General features: G+C 34.3%; 1 protein-coding gene across 1 annotated transcript in view; it reads right to left on the reverse strand.

Moving 5' to 3' along the window:
* LOC108713472 (mucin-2) overlaps nucleotides 1-19,503 on the reverse strand; it is a 93,558-nt gene that overhangs the window by 3,968 nt on the left and 70,087 nt on the right. The window contains exons 33-35 of the mRNA XM_041589614.1: nucleotides 17,962-18,002; nucleotides 15,802-15,897; nucleotides 15,166-15,294 (exon numbers count right to left, since the gene is read on the reverse strand). Coding sequence (XP_041445548.1) covers nucleotides 15,166-15,294; nucleotides 15,802-15,897; nucleotides 17,962-18,002 — 266 coding nt within the window. The remainder of the gene's footprint in view (nucleotides 1-15,165; nucleotides 15,295-15,801; nucleotides 15,898-17,961; nucleotides 18,003-19,503) is intronic.

Raw genomic sequence — 19,503 nt, forward strand, 5'->3', positions numbered from 1 at the left:
AATCGAATGATTCAAAGCATTCGAAGTAAAAATCATTTGACTATTCAACCATTCGCTAATCGAAGTACTGTCTCTTTAAAAAAAACTTCTACTTCATACTTTGCCAGATTAAAGCTACCGAAGTGCAATGTTAGCCTATGGGGACCTTCCAGAGCACTTTTCTAAGTTTTTTTTTTTGATCGAATATAAATCATTAGATCGATTGCTTAAAATTATTTGATCATTCGATCAAACCTTTTGCGCTAAAATCCTTCAAATTCGATTTCGAAGGATTTTACTTAGAGGGTCGAATTCGAGGGTTTTTAACCCTCGAAATTCGACCCTTGATAAATCTGCCCCTCAATGTTCTTCATTTTATTTTTTGTTTTATTTATTTACCATTTTTATACATTTTCAATTTAACAATAGAACAAGTTCCCTGCCCTTAAATGCTTATTTACTATGTTCCAATTGTAAGCAATGTACACAATAACATAAAATCATACATTAATAGGCAAAATACCCTAAGTTTAAATACTAAGGAGTCTATTTATCAACAACTAAATTTAGTTTTTTCCCACGAATGTGTGATTTCCTATTTTTTTAAAAGCTCTACCAACTTGAAAATTATTAAGGGGCCCATTCATGAAGTTCGAGTGAAGGAATAGAAGAAAAAATACTTCGAATTTCGAAGTGTTTTTTGGCAACTTTGACCTTCGACTTCGACTTCGAATTGAAGGATTCAAACTAAAAATCGTTCCACTATTCGACCATTCGATAGTCGAAGTACTGTCTCTTTAAGAAAAAACTTCGAACCCCTAGTTCGCAACCTAAAAGCTACCGAACTCAATGTTAGCCTATGGGGAAGGTCTCCATAGGCTTGCCTAACTTTTTTTGGTCGAAGGATAATCCTTCGATCGTTGGATTAAAATCCTTCGAATCGTTTGATTCGAAGGATTTAATCGTTCGATCGAACAATCATTCCTTTGAATTCCTTTAATCGTTCAATCGAAGTATTTGCGCAAAATCCTTCGACTTCGATATTCGAAGTTGAAGGATTTTCATTCCCCAGTCGAATATCAAGGGTTAATTAACCCTCGATATTCGACCCTTGATGCATCTGCCCCTTAGTGTAAAGACCATGAAAACAACTAATACAAAACTTTGGCAGGTAAATTTGTCAAGGTTCTTCCTATAGAAGTCAGTAGGAGCTGCACTGATCCTATTGGACTGTTTTAAATCAGATCAGACTTTAGGTTTTTTGATTTTTTTTGCTAGGAATTTTTTAAAAAAACTCACATTTTTAAAAGTTTTAGTTCCATTCATACTCTTTTTTTATTCAGATCTTTTAATAAATATCATGACATTCATAGTTTTAGAGAATGTGAGTTTAGTCATCTGGCCACTAAATCTGGCATTCAAGTGTCAACATAAAAGATTTTGATAAAAGCAAAATGATTATGCTGTCTATAAGAAGATTCATCTGTTTAGAAATTGTAGTCCTTGAAAAATTGTAGCTTCCATCTTCCCTTACAGCTTACAGTAGCATCTGATGGTTGCTGGAACTCTTGCACAGATTGGGAATAATTTGTAATGTGCAATTTTAACGTGAAATTGTATTTCTAAGATTTGTAAACTTTAGAACATATCAAATAGAGCCATTTAGCTACAGCTGAAAATATTGTAGCAGTTGGCAAAATTTAAACCCTAGCATCATTTACAGCATTGGTAGTACCACAGGGGGCCATTTTATCTCTTTTAGCTTCTTTTATAATGAACAATGTGATTTTCTTTTGTATCAGTCTTCTTCTTTGATATCAGGGAGAAAAAGTTGTATGTGTGGAAAATAATTTTTTTCTTGAACTTAAGAATTGATAAACTGCCCCATCTGAGTGTAACAACCTAAATTTATTAGTTGGATAATTTCATAACATTTAATGCATTTAGAACAGGTGTTACATTTCACTCATATTCCTAAATAAATAGAAAATACTGATAATTTTAACATAAATAATGACAAGGACTGTGTACTATAGGGAGTAGTTTGGTTCAATAATTTACAATGAGATTATGCTTAAAAGTTAATCTCTAACTATAACTAAAAGTTAGAATAAGTAGAATATGGTTATCTATGCAAGATGAATAAGACATGAAAAAGACATGATATAAGCAAGTTGTCCAACATTTCAACTGGAGACATTTATTTTAAATAAATAAAACCTTCAGGGCTTTTTTTATAATAAAGATATAAACCAGAATTAAATACAGTCTACAATTCAACACTTTTAAAGATATTAGGTTTCATATCAATTAATATGACTGCCTTCACCCCTTCACAAGCTAGTAGACTTTTGAAGGGGGCGAAGGCAGCCATAGTAATTTTTTTTATATAATACTAAAACAAAGAATAACAAGATTACTGTGTCACATCATCATTACTGTCCTTTACTTAATACTCTCACACTATACAATATGTATGTCTTCATTACCAATATAATAATACTTTAAGCAACATTAATGCATTATAACATATTATATTAACATAATAAAGTTAAGAGTAGTATACTTATCAAAATAATTATGGTTTGCCAAAAGCACATTTACACCATAGCTCCAGACACATGCAGTAATGTATGCATATGTCTGAAAAAAACTATGTTCCAAAGGTCCAGGAATGTCAGTCTTGCTGTTGAGATCTCATTTTGTCTCAATATGAATGTCTCTATAGCAGAAATATTTTAAACCCAAAAGGATAAGTCTTCAAGACTCCACAGCTCAAATGTTACATTCTGAATTGATATTTATACCAAGTAGCAGCCAAATGGGTGTGAAGTGATTAGTATTCAATTATATACACAACTAAAGTTGTAAAGCCATTACCAAGTGCCAAAAATGAATAATTAAGTGATTACAATGTTTCCACTTACTGATGTGTAAAGTTGTCACACTACTTCTGCCAAAGAAATTCATGGTAAAAAAAAAAGTACATGTTGCCAGTTAATGAAGTGTGAATTTGTTACATCCCTTCCTATTAAAAAAGTTCCAACATTATGAAACATAAACATGTTACATTTATTCTTTCTCATTAACACATACATAAAAAGTATTATATATGTAGATATATATATATATATATATATATATATATATATATATATATATATATATATATATTACAGCTTTCTGTAATAATACCCTGGAGATGAACAGGAAAGGCCCAAAGAGAAACATAACTCTTAAAAATAATAATACCTGTAGTCTACAATATCTGTAGTCTAAGGCAATTCATGCTTTATGCTTGCTTGGGTCACAGGAGCCAAACAACATTCTAGTTTGATGAAGGGCAAACATTAGAATGGCAAAAAAATTTAATAAATCACATAACATGAAAAATCAAGCAAATGCTTAGAGCTATCTCTATGGTTAAGATACTGATTGATTTATCATGGTTTGGGCGTATTGCGTCTGTTAAAATGAATTTGCTTCCCCGTCTATTGTACCTTTATGACACCTTACCTGTAGCGGTTCCTAGGCGGACCATAGAGGATCTTCAAAGAGCAATCGCAACATTTTTATGGAATCATAAAAGGCACCGTGTGGGACAAAAAGTTTTGATGGCTCCTAAAACAATGGGGGGTTTATCAGTGCCCAATCTATATAGCTACTATTTAGCGACTCAGGTCAAACAGGTAGCAGGGTGGTTCTCTCAGTTTCCTTTGACTACGTGGGCGGAAATTGAGAGGAATTATCTGCAAAAGGGGTCCCCTGCATGCACACTATGGACAAGATGTAAGCAGGCTGCTCATATTTTCCCCTTAGAATCCATGAAACAGATGGCCACCTGTTGGAGTAAGGTGACTTCCCCCTTAGGATTCCAACCTCACAAATCTCCACTAATCCCGCTACTCGATAACCAAGACTTTCTACCGGGGATGACGCCTTCTACTAGGGGACAACTAATTTTGGCCAAAACTACCCATCTTTATTCCCTATTTAACACAACAGACGGTACCCTTTGCACCTATAGGGATATAATTGGGAGAGACGGCGCAGGCCTAATTTCTCCTTTTCTATATATACAGTTGAGGCATTATGCATTAACCATATTTCCAGCGGCACGACTTCCACAGAATCACGCTGCTCTAGCACTATGCAAACTCTTCCCTACACAAAAGGGTCTGATTACAAGGTGGTATCTGGCTCTTAGTGAACCGGATATCGAGAAGCATCCTCATAAGTATATGGCACGGTGGGAGCATATGCTGGGAACTGAGATCCCCATCTCAACATGGGATAAAATTTGGGAAAATGCTAGGGCAACCTCGGTATTTGCTACCATTAAAGAAAACATATATAAAATTATAATGGGCTGGTATCATACCCCACAACTCTTACACAAACTGTTCCCTGATTCCACTGATTCTTGCTGCTGGAGGTGTGGGGATGTCGGGGGTTCGCTCCTACATATGTTTTGGACCTGTCATAAGTTGAAACGGTTTTGGGATATGGTCAGAGTTTGGGTTGAAAAGGTAACTATGATAGTAGTGCCTCTGGATCCCTTGGTGTATGTGCTGGGTAATAAAATCCCTACAATACGGCATCCCACACAAAAAAATGGTTAATTGCTTACTCACGGCGGCTAGGGGATTAATTGGAAGGCATTGGCTCCCCCATCAGAAAAGGAATTCCTGGAAAGAATCAGATATGTTTGGAGGATGGATTATCTGACGGCACTCAAACATGATAAGGCAGATCAGTTTAATAAGATCTGGGGTAGTTGGGATGCCATTGAGGCCATGTCACACTTTTGAGCTATTGTTAGGAAATTATGTAAACCGGGTTGAGGGGATGTCAAATAAAATCAATACAGATGTCTTGGTAGGATGGTTGGGGGTTTGATATGTCTGTATGATGGGGAAGGGCAGGATGGTGACTTGCCGGTATCACTGGGACAAATATTTTGAAGTCATACATAGGAAAAGTTTTGTTTTCTATGGGTTTGTATTGCTGAAATTCATCTCAAGCTGTTTCTTTTGTAATGGAAGAAAATGTCATGGCCCATTGAGGGCAAACTGTTTGCTGTCTATGTGAAACTTGAAAAAATAATAAAAGTTTTCTTACAAAAAAAAAGATACTGATTGATATTAAATGACCTGTCATATAAAAAATATCCATAGCAAAGCCCCATTAGCAGAATAATCTATACCACATTTGTGCTACAGAAACTTTTGAAGCCTCAAGTTTTGCTTAGCAACTGACATTAGTGGCATGAACAGAGCAAGGATTGAGTAGCCATACAATTGAGGCAATTACAGATATGTCTGAAAAAATGGGAAAAAAGCAGTATGTGTATGTTGCAGTTTTGAATAGAACATAGGAAAGGAATCTTCACAGATAAACTGAACAGCAGAAAAAAATCTGGCTGAGCCACACGCTGCATTCCAGAATGAATACCTCTGCAATGTGGCATTGACTTTACCAGTTAGTAATAGGTACTTTGTTTGTTTTTACACTAATGATAAATATTATTATATGAGCTGCAAGCGGCACCTTACTGAGATGGCGGATTTTTAGATTCAGACGTTTTGCAGCCTTTGGGTACAATAAATCTTGAAAAATTTGAGGGTTTTTCACTAAAAATTTGGATTTTATAGTACTTAAACTTACATTTTTCAAGTCTTTAGAATTTAAACTTTAATAAATAACCCCCATAATATAGACATGAGTTGGTTATCTAGACAAATATATTTGAAAATACAGCATACTGATATGGCAGAGCCATGTTTCATATAGTAATGCCAATAACACTTTCAATACCTTTGATTCTTCTTAAAGGTGGCTTTATGTTTGAGGATCAACTAAAAACGTTCCCTGGTTTCACTATAATTTGAGAAGAAATTTATAATCAGGAAATAGATGCTCATTTTCTGGAATACTTCCAGCATCATGTGGGTTAGCAATTGGTTACAATAACTTGTGGTTCTGATGTCATGAATGTAAAAAAGGGTTTGAAATTTATAGCGAATCATAATATAGGTATTGCCTTTTCTTTTGTTGTGATGGAGCCGTGTGCTTGGGAATATGATGGGTTGAAGTTTGCAGGAGAGTTTACACACTAAGGAAACAGCCATAAAACTGTAAAAATATCATATTAATGGGAAACTCGTACAGGGAAATGGTTGAGAAAGGGTAAAGCAAGAATTGAAGCTTAAGTAAAATACTCAGCTCTAAGCAGAATAAAGTAGAAAGGTAACAGTATATTCTAATATGATTAAAGTATTTGAAACTGGAAAGGTGCACTAGCAGAACACTGGGCAATGAATTGTGTGACTGGGCACAATATTAAGTAAGAAAATGTTATTAGTTATAATAAATACATAAGTACTAGATTTTAATATGCAGTAGGAATCAGGTACATGCCCCAAACAGCCTATAATTTTACAAAGTGTATTCATTCCACAACCTTTAAGTCCAGTCCCAAACCTTGAAACTTCTGAATAAACTTATTGTGTTGGTATCAAATTCCTTACTGAAATGTAGCTAAGCAATACCAACTGCTCTACCTTGGTCTACCACTTCAGTGGTCTGTCATGATTTCCAATGGTAAATCTATGCTGCGTTTACCGCTGATTTGTTATGAAGCTGCTAAGAAACAACATGGGTTCAGAAGTGGACTTAACCAATAAATTGTATCAGTGACACAAGCCAAGTTTATTGTGACCTTTTAAATTTTAAATTGATGTATAATTAATCACATGGCTGGGTGAAAATGTAATCAGGGAAATAATTGATATCCAGGAACTAGTAGACACAGAGACATTGTGTAATGGGTCACAAAGGTATTAAATCTTTCTAATACAATGCACTATACAGTACATCTGTAATAGAAACAGGAAAAGGTAATGCGCAAAAAGTTTCTAAACATCAATACCACTGATATAATTAAAAACACAATAAATTGATGAACTAGTATTTTTGCAAAAAGCTTTTTAATGAGATTGAACAGTTGTTTTATAGTAGAATCTAACTGAACCAGCTTCTAAACCAGGAGAATATATTGTGCCCTACTGGGTGCAACTTTATACCCATCAGAACATATACATTAGCACTTGCTCCTGGGATGAGTCCTATAGTTAGTTCTGCAAGATCAGTTCCCCTTTCCTTAGGAAAACATAATTCATAAGCTTATGATGCCCGTCTACATGTTTGGGTATGTATGTATTAATAGTCAATAGTGAGTAGGTAGAAGGAACACAGTTCCAGATGGCACTAATTCCTAAATGAAGAACAACTTTTGTTGATGCAGTATTGTCTTTTGGATATTCATGTTGAGCTACACAATTTTCTGATCTTTGTTAGATGTGTGGGTGCAAGGTTGATCACTTACAACGTGTTAAACAGTTAAACTAGTATGAGAAAAGACAACTTTCCATCAAGCTCATCACATTCTCACCTGAGATCCCAGGCCAGTGCGCCTTTAATGTGAAAATTGCACTGGCCCAGGATAATACTGTAGGAAAGCCATGACACCTTCTTCTTCCTCTTTGTGGATCAAGTGTAAAATTCACAAAATACTCTAATACAGCACTTTAGCAAATATAAGCAGTCATAATCTCATAAAAGTCACTGGGAGCTGTGCTGATCCATTCAGACTTTTTAGAGGTTTTTGGACTTTTTTCATTAGTAATTGTCCAAAAAACTCAACACATGATTCAATGTTTTTTCCTGTTCATACTATTTATACTCAGATGTTTTAATACCTTTCATGGCAGTCGTGGTTTTAGAGAAAATGTGTTTAATCGTGGTTTCAAAAAGCTCTAACACTATTAAAAATTAACCTTCAATAAATGGGCCTCCCCATTGAAAAATTTAAACCCAGAACAATTCTTTTTCATATACTGTTTCTAGAATAATATAATGAAGAAAATACAAAAACACCACTTTCACTAACAGTCTTAACAAAGAGTACCTCTAAAACATAAAACAAAATATTATTCTTTCTTTATATGGTGCTTAACATTGTTTATCATTCCCGCCAGTCCCATCCTCCATAAAGCAAAGTTCCCAATTCAATTTACATAATGTAATGTCAATTAACTTTCATGTGTGTGTTTAGTGATTAAAAAGAAATCTGTGTTAGAACTTGAATCCAGGACCCTAACACTGCTAACCAGTGTGTCACCATGTTGTCCTTAAATTGAACTTATTTGTAAAGGCTGCACTGGCTATTATTAATCTAAACTTTATTTTTACATTCTCCTGCAGATATTCCATAGATTAAAAAAAGGATTGAAAACAAGTACAAGACGAAGGGTGGGTCCTTAAATCTTTTCATGTCTAACAAAGGTCACCAACAAAAGAGTTAATTGCTTTTTAAAAATGTATAATTGCAAATCTATTATGTTAGAGTCAAACAAATCTATTGTTTTCCTATTGTGATCCTATGACCATAACTTGTAATTTATAATGTGTTATAGCTCTTTTATCAACAAAGGTTGTGCTGGTAAATTCATATTTCATTTTATAACTTGACGTTGTTCCACTTTAATTTCATTTATTTGTCAAGCATGAACAATAGTACTTTAACACCTTATTTTAGCATGATGTGTGTCCTGCTCAGGTGAAGAAACATATTTGAAAATCGATATGATCCCATTATATTATTTTATTATAAAAGTACTTGAATATCTATAAATATATTGAATATCTATAAATATATAGCTCTGTAATATATCCTTCAAATTAAAAATGTTACTTAACCTCAATTTGAAAGGTTATCTTTAGTAGTAGTCCAGCACAGTAAACTGTACTTAGAGGTTTAAGGAAGAATAACCTATTAACAAGTGCTAAAATGTATACATGAGAATGTGTTTTTACTGAAATATATTTATATGTAATGCGCCCTAAACAGCACTAAATAAAGGGGAATAAAACAGTAACTGAAATTATTGTGCATTATTGCCTAGCAACAGTCTGAAAGGGAGAAAATAACCAAGAGCATATATATATATATATATATATATATATATATATATATATATATATATATATATATATATATAGTGAACCGGTATATGGAGCACAGTGTGAAGGGAGATATATTTCCCCTAGGTTCATGTCTTAATCCCATATGTACAGCAGTTCTGAGTGGGTTAATTCCCCTAGAAAGTCTCACCTGGGGAATAATTAGCAGGCTAGATCAGCTAGCTGCTAGAGAGGGTTGGGGCTCAGAGTAAGAGATTGAGACACACTGAGGAGATCTGGGAGCTGAGTGTGGCCATTGGAAACGGCTGTTTATGTTTCTCCAAAGGGAAAGGACTTTGCAAAGGTACTGTGACTCTGGGGAGTTGTACTGTTTGTGTTTGACCGGAAATCCCAGTAGGGGACCTGTTAGTAGAGAGGGAAACTACCCTGTGTATTAGTTAGAGCCCAAGTGTGGCCAGGATTTTGTTTTGTTTTATTTTGTTTTATGCTGCTTTGCTCCCAAAGTCTTTATATGTGAACAATAAATGGACTTTACCCTGTTCAAGAACTGTCTGTTCATCTGATCCTGCTCACAATATATATATATATATATATATATATATATATATAATCAACCAGAATATGTTCAAAATATTACTCAAGTTTTTTAAGTTAAATATTTAAAAAGGAATGAAACTGATTTTCATGGTGAATGAAAAAATGGTAATTGTTGTTAAACTCAAATGTAATCATATTTTTTTTATGTGTTTACATTAGGAAGCACTATATATAATGGCCACTTAAACTACATTAGAGACAAAATTAAACTATATTGTACTTCTGTATATGCTTTCAAACATGTGTAAATCAAATTAAGCATCAAGTTCAGCATGCTCCTCTGCCTAAAAAAACACCATTTTCCTTTGTAATCAGTGCCCTGGTAGTCAACCATCATCAAATCTTCTTGCAAAGTTTTTTTTTTTCAGTTTTTGATGGTGAGGTTACCAAAGTTAACAAGCAGACTGGAATTGACAACTTATAGAATCAGAAAAGAACAAAAGAACTTGTGGGGTGATTCACAGCTAAATAAGTCTTAAAACATAGAACATAACCCTTGGACTAAAATGACACTCCAAGAATACAGAGAAGGGTAAAGCAGTGTAGCATCAAACCTGAAAGGATGTTAGATCAAGAGCGTGGAGAACAACACACTGCATTACTTTTATTTTACACAATTTTTTACATCATATTTTGGAGTAAAACCCTTAACACTGTGGGAAATAGAATTTCTAACATTTTCCTACTTTTCACTAGCAGTTTAAATTTTGGAATATTTTGCTTATTTATCAAAGCATTTCCTTCCTTGTTTTCAAAGCAATCCCCAGCTCTGAGCAGTAGTGATGGGCGAATTTGCGTCGTTTTTGCTTCGCCGGAAAATTTGCAAATTTCGCGCGAAATTCGACGATTTTTCGACGCCGACGCCCGTTTTTGGCACCGGCGCGCGTTTTTGCCGCGAATTTTCGCGGGCGTTTCGCGAATTTATTCGCTGGCGGCGAATCGCGCAAATTCGCCGCGAATTCGCACCTGGCGAATAAATTCGCCCATCACTACTGAGCAGTCAAAATGTATTGATTCTTAAAACTGAAATCTCATAATCCTGTTCACAATTTGATTTCTGAAATGATTTGTAAATGTGGGGGGAAAACCCACTTTTAAAAATATGAACACAATTGAAATCAATGGGGGAATTCGGGGCAATTAGTAATATATTTTTTTGAGTGTTCTCGTTTGTGAAAGAGATTCATAAATTTGCCTAGAACATTATAAATAACAAATGCTGCTGATCAGCAAAATATTGAATTGAATAGCAGTTTTATTTCTCAAGAAAAAATATCTTTACAAAAGAAATTAATTGCTGGAAAATTCTTTATTTAAAGAAAGTAGCAAAAAAAGTTAGCTTTCTATATAATCAATGGATTTATATATATCATTTTTATTTGGTTCCTAAATATTATGATATGTTGTGATTTTTTTCTGATTAACTAACTTAGTCTTCATTGCAGCTGGTTTCCATACATTTACATTCTTCAACATCAATGTATCTAAAATTAACACTATTTCCATCTGCGCAATCCATGTGTACAAATTTCTCTTTAGTCTTCACCTCTCTGCAGCAGGAACACTTACGTAATACATGTCTCGAAAAATTTGGCTTCCTGAAAATAGTTTTTTTAAAAAAAGATCTTGTTATTAGATAGTGTTTACAATAACAGTTAACATTGCACTGGATGTAATGCATGTAGATGTGGGGCCTCCAGCCAAGCTGAGCTGTTCTGCCTTCTATAACTATGTATGGGAGAAGGGAGCAGCCTCTTGATTGAGTGGTCAAGGTGTAGGATGGGAGAAGGTCCAGGGGATTGGGGACTTTAAAAAAAAAAAAAAAAAAAAAAGCAGAAAGCAGAGAAAAGGGTTTTAAAGCCTTTTTCAAAAATGCTCATTTTAAATTAAGGGGGAACTTTTTACAAATTTCTTATACATTTTTACATTATTTTTATAAGCCTTCAGTTACATGCAAGTTTACATTCATAATTTGTTATTAAATCCTTCAAACAAACCATTGCTTTCATGGACCAAGAGTCATAATACCCAATAATGATCATGAGAAAGTCTGCCTGCCTCTGGCTAATAGATGTCATCTGTGATTTGAGGAGGACATATGAAACATGCTCAGTGCTGTTTATTCAGTGTTATACCAATTTAGCAAATTTACAATTACAGTTTTTCTAACATTTATTGTACTAGAACATTTAATAATGTCATTTAAAATTGAAAAATGTAAAACCTTACTGCTTTAAGGTGTAGAAAAATTGCAATCTTGATAAATAGTTCCCTATACAAAGTTATACACTGTATATTAAATGTGGACACTTCAGAGACTGGTGAAACAAGGTGACAAGCACAAGTAGAGTCCATTTATGATTAAGGGGAACTTTTTGTTTTCATAAATTACAAAGTCATGAACAGGTTGAAATATAGTATCAATAGTGATTTACAAGAATTCATAGCTTGAGGTATTGTCCAAATCTTTAGGGGTTGATGACATATGGAAAACGTGAATTTATTTTGAAATATCCATATTCATACTATACATATAATACTTTTTCTAATAATGTTTGCTAAGCCATATTACATAAAAGTAACCACTCGGAAGGCCACCTTAAAAATAAATTAGCATTCTGAGATATCATGAGAAATTTGGCATACAGATAGATAGACTACACAATATTGGCTCAGACGCAACACTATTGAATATAGCATTACGTTTTGGTGTGTGGCAGATATAATCAGTTGAAGCTACAAGCAATTGAATAAATTAAAATGCACTTACAGTGAATAGGCTTCACAAGTCCCTTTACACCGAGACAGTACCACCATACTTAATGTTCTGCATTCCTCATAAGTTAAATAATCTTTGTATTTTTGTAATTTGCATGAGTGATTCTGCGGAATACCTGAAGAAAAATTATCACCATAAAAAAACTATACAACACATTTTGAGCTATTTTTTTGGGTACTTCGACTAGGAAATAGTACAACTTCGATTTGAATTTGAAAAAATTTCTAAATTCGAAGATCAATTTTTTAAGTACTGTCTGTTTAAAACTTCGACTTCGACCATTCGCCACCTAAAAGCTGTTGAAGTGCTGTTTTGACCTATGGGGGACCTCCTAGAAACTGTATGGAGGCAATTGGGGGAGTTTGGGAGATCGAAGGTCGAAGTTAAAAAAAAAAACTTTGATTCAAAGTAGCGATACTTCGAATCGTACGATTCGAAGTAGGCCAAATTCAAACTTCGACCTTTGATAAATCTGCCCCATAGCTTTAAGATATATGTTGCATGGGAACAATACCATACATACAGTAGATACACAGATCCATCAGTGTGTCTGGCTATTTCTATTTCATCTAATATCATGGATTGATAATTTTGTCTATCTATCATCTGTCTATTTTATTTTTATGCAATGCCAACATTTTTTAAATTCAGATATAATAATTAGTAAAACTGCCACAATTTGCTTTACTGAAAAAACTGTGAAAATGGGGAAAATTTTGCAGATCATTGGGGGGCCCATTTACTTAGTTTGAGTGAAGGAATACAATAGAATATTTTGAATGTTTTATTTCGACCATCGAATTGGCTACTTCGACCCTCGACTACGACTTTGAATCGAACGATTCGAACAAAAAATCGTTCGACTATTCGACCATTCGATAGTCGAAGTACTGTCTCTTTAAGAAAAACTTCGACCCCCTACTTTGCCACCTAAAACCTACCGAGGTGCAATGTTAGCCTATGGGGAAGGCCCCCATAGGCTTCCTAACAATTTTTAGGTCGAAGAAAAATCGTTCAATCGATGGATTAAAATCCAAATGCACTGGAGTCAAAAAGCACTTTTTGTCATATATTTTTTTTCTTGCTGCAAATCAGGTGAAGATTTGCTCATACTCTAATAATTAACAGTTGTATGATTGAGGCCTTAAGATTATGTACAGTATAAGTGTATATATGGAACAACCAGTTTATTGCTTAGCCTTTTGGATACAAATCACTAGACACATTCAGTTAAAAACATACAAATGCTTACATATTTTACAACATCCATTTGGTTCCAGTTGAACGGTTCCCTGCAACGAAAAATAAATGTTGTATATTGAAATACTCTATAATTTTGATAAATAGTTTGATGCAAAATAGACAGCGAAACCAAATGCCAAATACAATGTATTGTTTTTAGAATCAAAACCCATGTTAACTGTTAAATAAAATGGTAGTTTTCAAAATTACAGCAACTGTATATTCAGAAATCACAGGAAAAATTTGAATGTAAAAAATTTCCCAGCTGAAATTTGGCAAAACTATAAAGATTGATGTTATAACGTTTTTTCTGCAACTTAAACAAATAAAATGCAATGGAGTTTTTCTGATACAAGTTTTTATTTGTAAAAATGCTCAAGATCAAGAAAATAATTTTAAAAAAGAAATTTGAGTTTTTACATTTGCCATATCTAATTTTTACAATTACAAAAGACTCTGTTGACATTAAATAGTGAGTTTTGTTGTTATACTATGTTATTTTTTTTTTTTTTCCAAAAACAAATTGAATTAGAATATTGATGTCAAATCACCCAAGTCTAAACCTTTCTTCCATGTACATCGGTGTAGGTAATACAAGTTGGTAAGGTTAGTCTTCTATTTCTAGATTACACTGATCCCCTACTCTGCTTCAGTATATTGTCTCTAAAAGTGAAGAAATTCAAACTACCTTTGGCTCTACTCCTGGTCCTAATTCTGTAACATAGGCTGTTATTATGTAATATTATAGGGTGTACTTTGAAATAAGCTACAAGAATTGCATTTCTTTTAAACTTCCATTTATTATTGTTGTCAGAGGTGGTCTTTATGATGATTACACAGGGAACACTCAGTACAGTGTTCATGTATTTTCAAATGATCTTTGTCTTCTGACTGTATCCTATGACCACAACATATATGTCATAGTAGTATGTTTGCAAATACAGCTGTTGGAACAAGTCTAAGATAACAAATCAGAACTAGTGATGGGCGAATTTGCGCCGTTTCGGTTCGACCAAATTTGCGAAACGGCGAAAAATTCGTGAAACGGCGCCGGCGTCTCGTTTTTGATGCCGGCGCCCGTTTTTGTTTTTTTGAATTTATTCGCTGGCGGCAAATCGCGCAAATTCGCCGCGAATTTGCGCCTGGCGAATAAATTCGCCCATCACTAATCAGAACTAATAAAGTATTACTGGGAATGATTATATCAAGAAGATGATTTTGGCACTGTGCATACATTTCATATCTTGGAATGTGATCTCAATACATGATTTTTTTTTAAACATATAAGCTTTGTTATTATCGTAAAGGGACACCTGTTTTATGCATGTTTTGTACATGTAGAAAAACCATCCAACAGCCTCTCTTCCCCCCACCAATCCATTTTAATTTCATCTTGCCCAGCCCTTCATACTGGTGTCAGCAATCCATATAAAATGAGTGTGAGCTGGGTTATGTATGCATACCATGCTTAGGATGGATTACTACGCATGGAGTGGAGATGGGACCAAAACAAACAATTTTATGGGCATAACATTAAAATAGGTGACAAATGACATCACGTGATATCCAGCTGGTGTACTTACAGGTTCACAATCTTCTTCAAAAAATAGTGGACAGGAAATCTTGTAGACAAAATGGATTAACTGATTGTTTTCTTTAGTGCATTTGTATAATGTACAATTATCATTCTTCAAAGGTCGAGTGTCCCCTGGCTAAATTACAAGAAAATGTAACAATATTAAATGAACAAAAATTGTAGCATTATATTTCCACACTCAATTTTAGTATCTATAATCAAGCAAAGGGAACACACAGATGAAATACAACGTGTTAAGAGGATCACTTTGATGCACCTTCTCCTATGAACAAATATTGTATTTACAGACATGAGGTAATACCATGCTTTAAGATAACCAAGGCTACAATTCATTGCAGACTCATTAGCATTGCAGCAGTTCATAAAAAAGCAAAATCGTCAATAGTGTATTAAATATTTCAAAAAGAAGATGTCTTTCTGTGCTTTTACTGATGATTTTAACATTGGAATTTGTAATTAGCCAATTCAGATATTTTTGATTTTTGCCTACTATTAAAACTATTTAATACAGTACTGAGTGTTTTTCATTTTTTATGAACTGCTGCTGTGCTGATGAGTCAGAAAGGCTTGTACCCTTGGGTTATCTTGAGTTTTATAGGCTTCATTCTTAGGCTGAACTTACATTTAGGAGCTCAACTGAATCCTCATTTTTCAAAATGCAATGTGTTTGTTCGCACACTCCACAACACTGTCCTGGGTCCTTCCTAAGGTTGTAACCCTTTGGAATAATATAAGACATCAGTTTTAAGACAATATTTTTAGCACCTTTACATAATTTAATCCATTAAAAAAATATGAAAATAAAAAACATGTCCTCTATATAAATAGATTAATAAAGCTACTTTGTAAAAGTTTTGCCATGTCACTAGTGAATGATAAACATGTTTCCAGTATGTTAAAATGGATCTATTATCGTCTATAGGACATAAATACATTTCTGAAAAAGGTATTTATGAGCTTCACAATCATTCATTCTGTCTTTAAAGAAAAAATAAACTATTGCCTTAAAGATGAGTTTTTTGGAGCAACCAGTAACTATGAAGCTTCTAGGATGTCATCATTGACTTCCTTGGAAGTTCCAGGATCCATTAAGATTAAGTAAGGGGAGACCTCTCACAATATGTTTTATATTTTCCTCTAATGAAGGTAGTTGGAGCCAATCAAAAGCAAACCATAGGGCCTTACATATACCAAATAGCAAATATAATATCCAATTGGAATCATGGTGGAGAGTACACAAACTTAAAGCATTCTGTGAAGAGGCATAAAGATGATGTTGCTACCATAACAAGCTGTATTTTGAAAAACAAATGCATGATGGGATGTGAGTAATATGAGCTTGTATAAAAACAGATGATGAATATCAGACTTACAGCCGGACATTCAACATTGCAGGGTTGTGGATGGCAAGAAATATTTAAGACGTTGTTAGTAGAATTCTCTGAACACACACAGATCTGGCAACTGTCAGGGTCTGAGTACACTGGTGATCCAAGCTGTAAAGTGTTTAAAGAGGCAGAAGATTTAATATATAAAAACCACATTATAATACTCTACTTGCCATTGAATGCTGAATCATAATGTTATATCATGGGCATTAAAAGCTGAATAAAAAAACTACAAGAGATGCAGAAAAAATTTAAAGTCGGAGGGGGTTATTAATCAAAGGTTGAATTTTAGAGTTTTTTATACATTGAATGAATTTGAACGAACACGAATGGCTTCTTATTTAATAAAAAAATAAAAGGGAAAGAACTCTATTCAGCGAGTTCGAGTTTTGAAACCCGAAAAAACACTCAAATAACTTGAATTGATCAAGTTTTTGGGCAAAACCCTTCAAAAATAACTTCAAGAAGGCTATTAACAGATGGTTCAAGGGACCTCTGCCATTGACTTCTACATGACCTTGACAGGTTTTACCTGGTTTAACACCTGGTTTAACACAGATTTGTGTTAATTCCAGAGTGAGAGAATACATTTTTGAAAATTGTTTTTTTTTAAACTGAAACTAAACTCCTAAAAAAAACTTGAATTTTCATGGAAAACACAACTCAAACCTTAATAAATATATAAATTTCAAGTAATCTGCTACAACAGTAAAAGACATAGGATTTGGACAGTGTTCTTCCCTCTCTTTTTGTTTCTGTCCCTTTATTTTTCTTCTCTTCCCTGTCTATGAGGATCCTTTATGCACCAAATGCCACAAGAAAATCTATGACTGATCCTCAGTGTATCATTCTACAAGCATAATGATGAAATTGTATCCAGGAAGAGTATGTCTAAGTACAGCAACCTCCTGACTTAGATATACACGCACTGAAAAGACCAGTGACATATACCCTAGGGCAGAATAGCACAATATGGCTTTCTTTAGCAAAATTAATAAGTAGTCACTAGAGTGGCAACTGTTCAGCCATGGATTTTGATGGGGTAATGTCATTTATTCTGTGCAAAGTAGTCAGTACAGTTACAGTCTTTCTTTCTGTACAACATGGGAATAGTGTGGCTGGTGCAAGCCAATACAAGCACATTTATTTATAGGGTAGTCAGGCTTAGCAGCAGTTGTCAGGACTTAGAACCAAAATTAATGTATATCTTATGCAGGGTATCTCCATAATTTGGCATTTAGTCCATCTGTGTGCTTAAGAAATAGTTACCTATGACTATTTTCAGTAAATCAGAATTATTGATTATCACAAAATATTTAGAAGTATAAATAACCCTATTTTCCTTAAGCAATTATAACGTAACAATTGATACACTCTACCAAATTACTACTAACCTGGTATTCAGCATTTCTATACACACAAACCTTTTTGTGAGCTAAAATAAAAAAAAAACAGCACAACAGTATAATTACTAGGCACAAATATATGCGTATGTGATTTAAGATGAATTCAAAGGTAAGATTCTGGATATCTAAGATTAAGAAACTCGGTTTGTAAAGTAAATTAAAAGGCTATATTCACATAATAAGAATGCTAGAAAATCAATTGCATGAATAATCACAACAAATATGATGTAAATCTCAGGACTTACCACATTTATAACTAGGACAGCAGTGACCATTTATATATTCACCCACAACTTCAGATCCAACTTCACATTTTGGCAAAATGTTTGTGCACAGGCTGTTGTCACACACTTCAAAGAAACCGCAAATAAAGTCACTTAAATATTGTATTGTCACTATTTTATTTGCTTTGAAAGCAGGAAAAAAATAGTTTATTGTGTTATTACTGATGAATTGAAAATATAGTCATATGTTCCTGTCGGTTTTTCAATTGCTCTCTATTAAATCTAGTAGGGAAACAATAGGGGTCATTAAAGTCTAATCCATGGGGGGTGCCAAATTTTAGGACACCCTCCAAAGATTGTAAGGACTTGTCTGATACCCAGGGCCGGTGCTCCAGTTAGTAGAAAACTGCACTGGCCTGGGGTACATGCGTGTGACCGATCCCCTTTCCTCTTTCTTCACTTGGGCTCACATGCACAGTTGGCCATTGGATTTTGAAGAAAGAGAAAGGAAGGAAGAGGATCACTCATTCGCAAGTGCCCTGGGCCAATGCAGTTTCTCCTAACAGGAGCAATGGTCCCAAGTATCAGGTAAATTGTTACAATCCTTTGGGGATGCATTAACATTTGGCACCCACAATGGATTGGACTTTCCTTCTACTTCAACTACCACAAATGAGTTGCATAGCTGCAGATTTCCCCATAGCCAATTGTGCAAAATATCCTGTTCATTTAAGGTATTTCACTACCATATAGTTGCACTCAGCACCACTCTTCCTCCAAAATTTTGGTCAGTAGTGTATATTGATGTAGGGGAACCCTAGAATTACTACCACCTACAAAATCAGGGACTCGTATCACTCTCATTCTGAATGCACATTTATATTTGATATACAAAACGTCACAAATCTTGACACTTGAAGAGTCTCCCTACGTGACCACAATTATGCTGGAAACATGGAAAAATGCTGCATTGTGGGTACAAAAGATAGTGAATGCACTTGAAAGTGAACTGTGGTGCGATAAGCAAATGACCCCCGAGTATCTATAATTATTTGTGCAGACAGTCTTAAAGGCACAGTTCAGTGTAAAAATAAAAACTGGGTAAATAAATAGGCTGTGCAAAATAAAAAATGTTTCTAATATAGTCAGCCAAAAATGTAATGTATAAAGGCTGGAGTGACTGAATGTCTTAACACAGTGATCCCCAACCAGTAGCTCGTGAGACATGTTGCTCCCCAACCCCTTGGAGGTTGCTCCCAGTGGCCTCAAAGCAGGGGCTTATTTTTGAATTCCAGGCTTGGAGGCA

The sequence above is a fragment of the Xenopus laevis genome, chromosome 4L, assembly GCF_017654675.1.
Source record: "Xenopus laevis strain J_2021 chromosome 4L, Xenopus_laevis_v10.1, whole genome shotgun sequence".
Lineage (NCBI taxonomy): Eukaryota > Metazoa > Chordata > Amphibia > Anura > Pipidae > Xenopus > Xenopus laevis.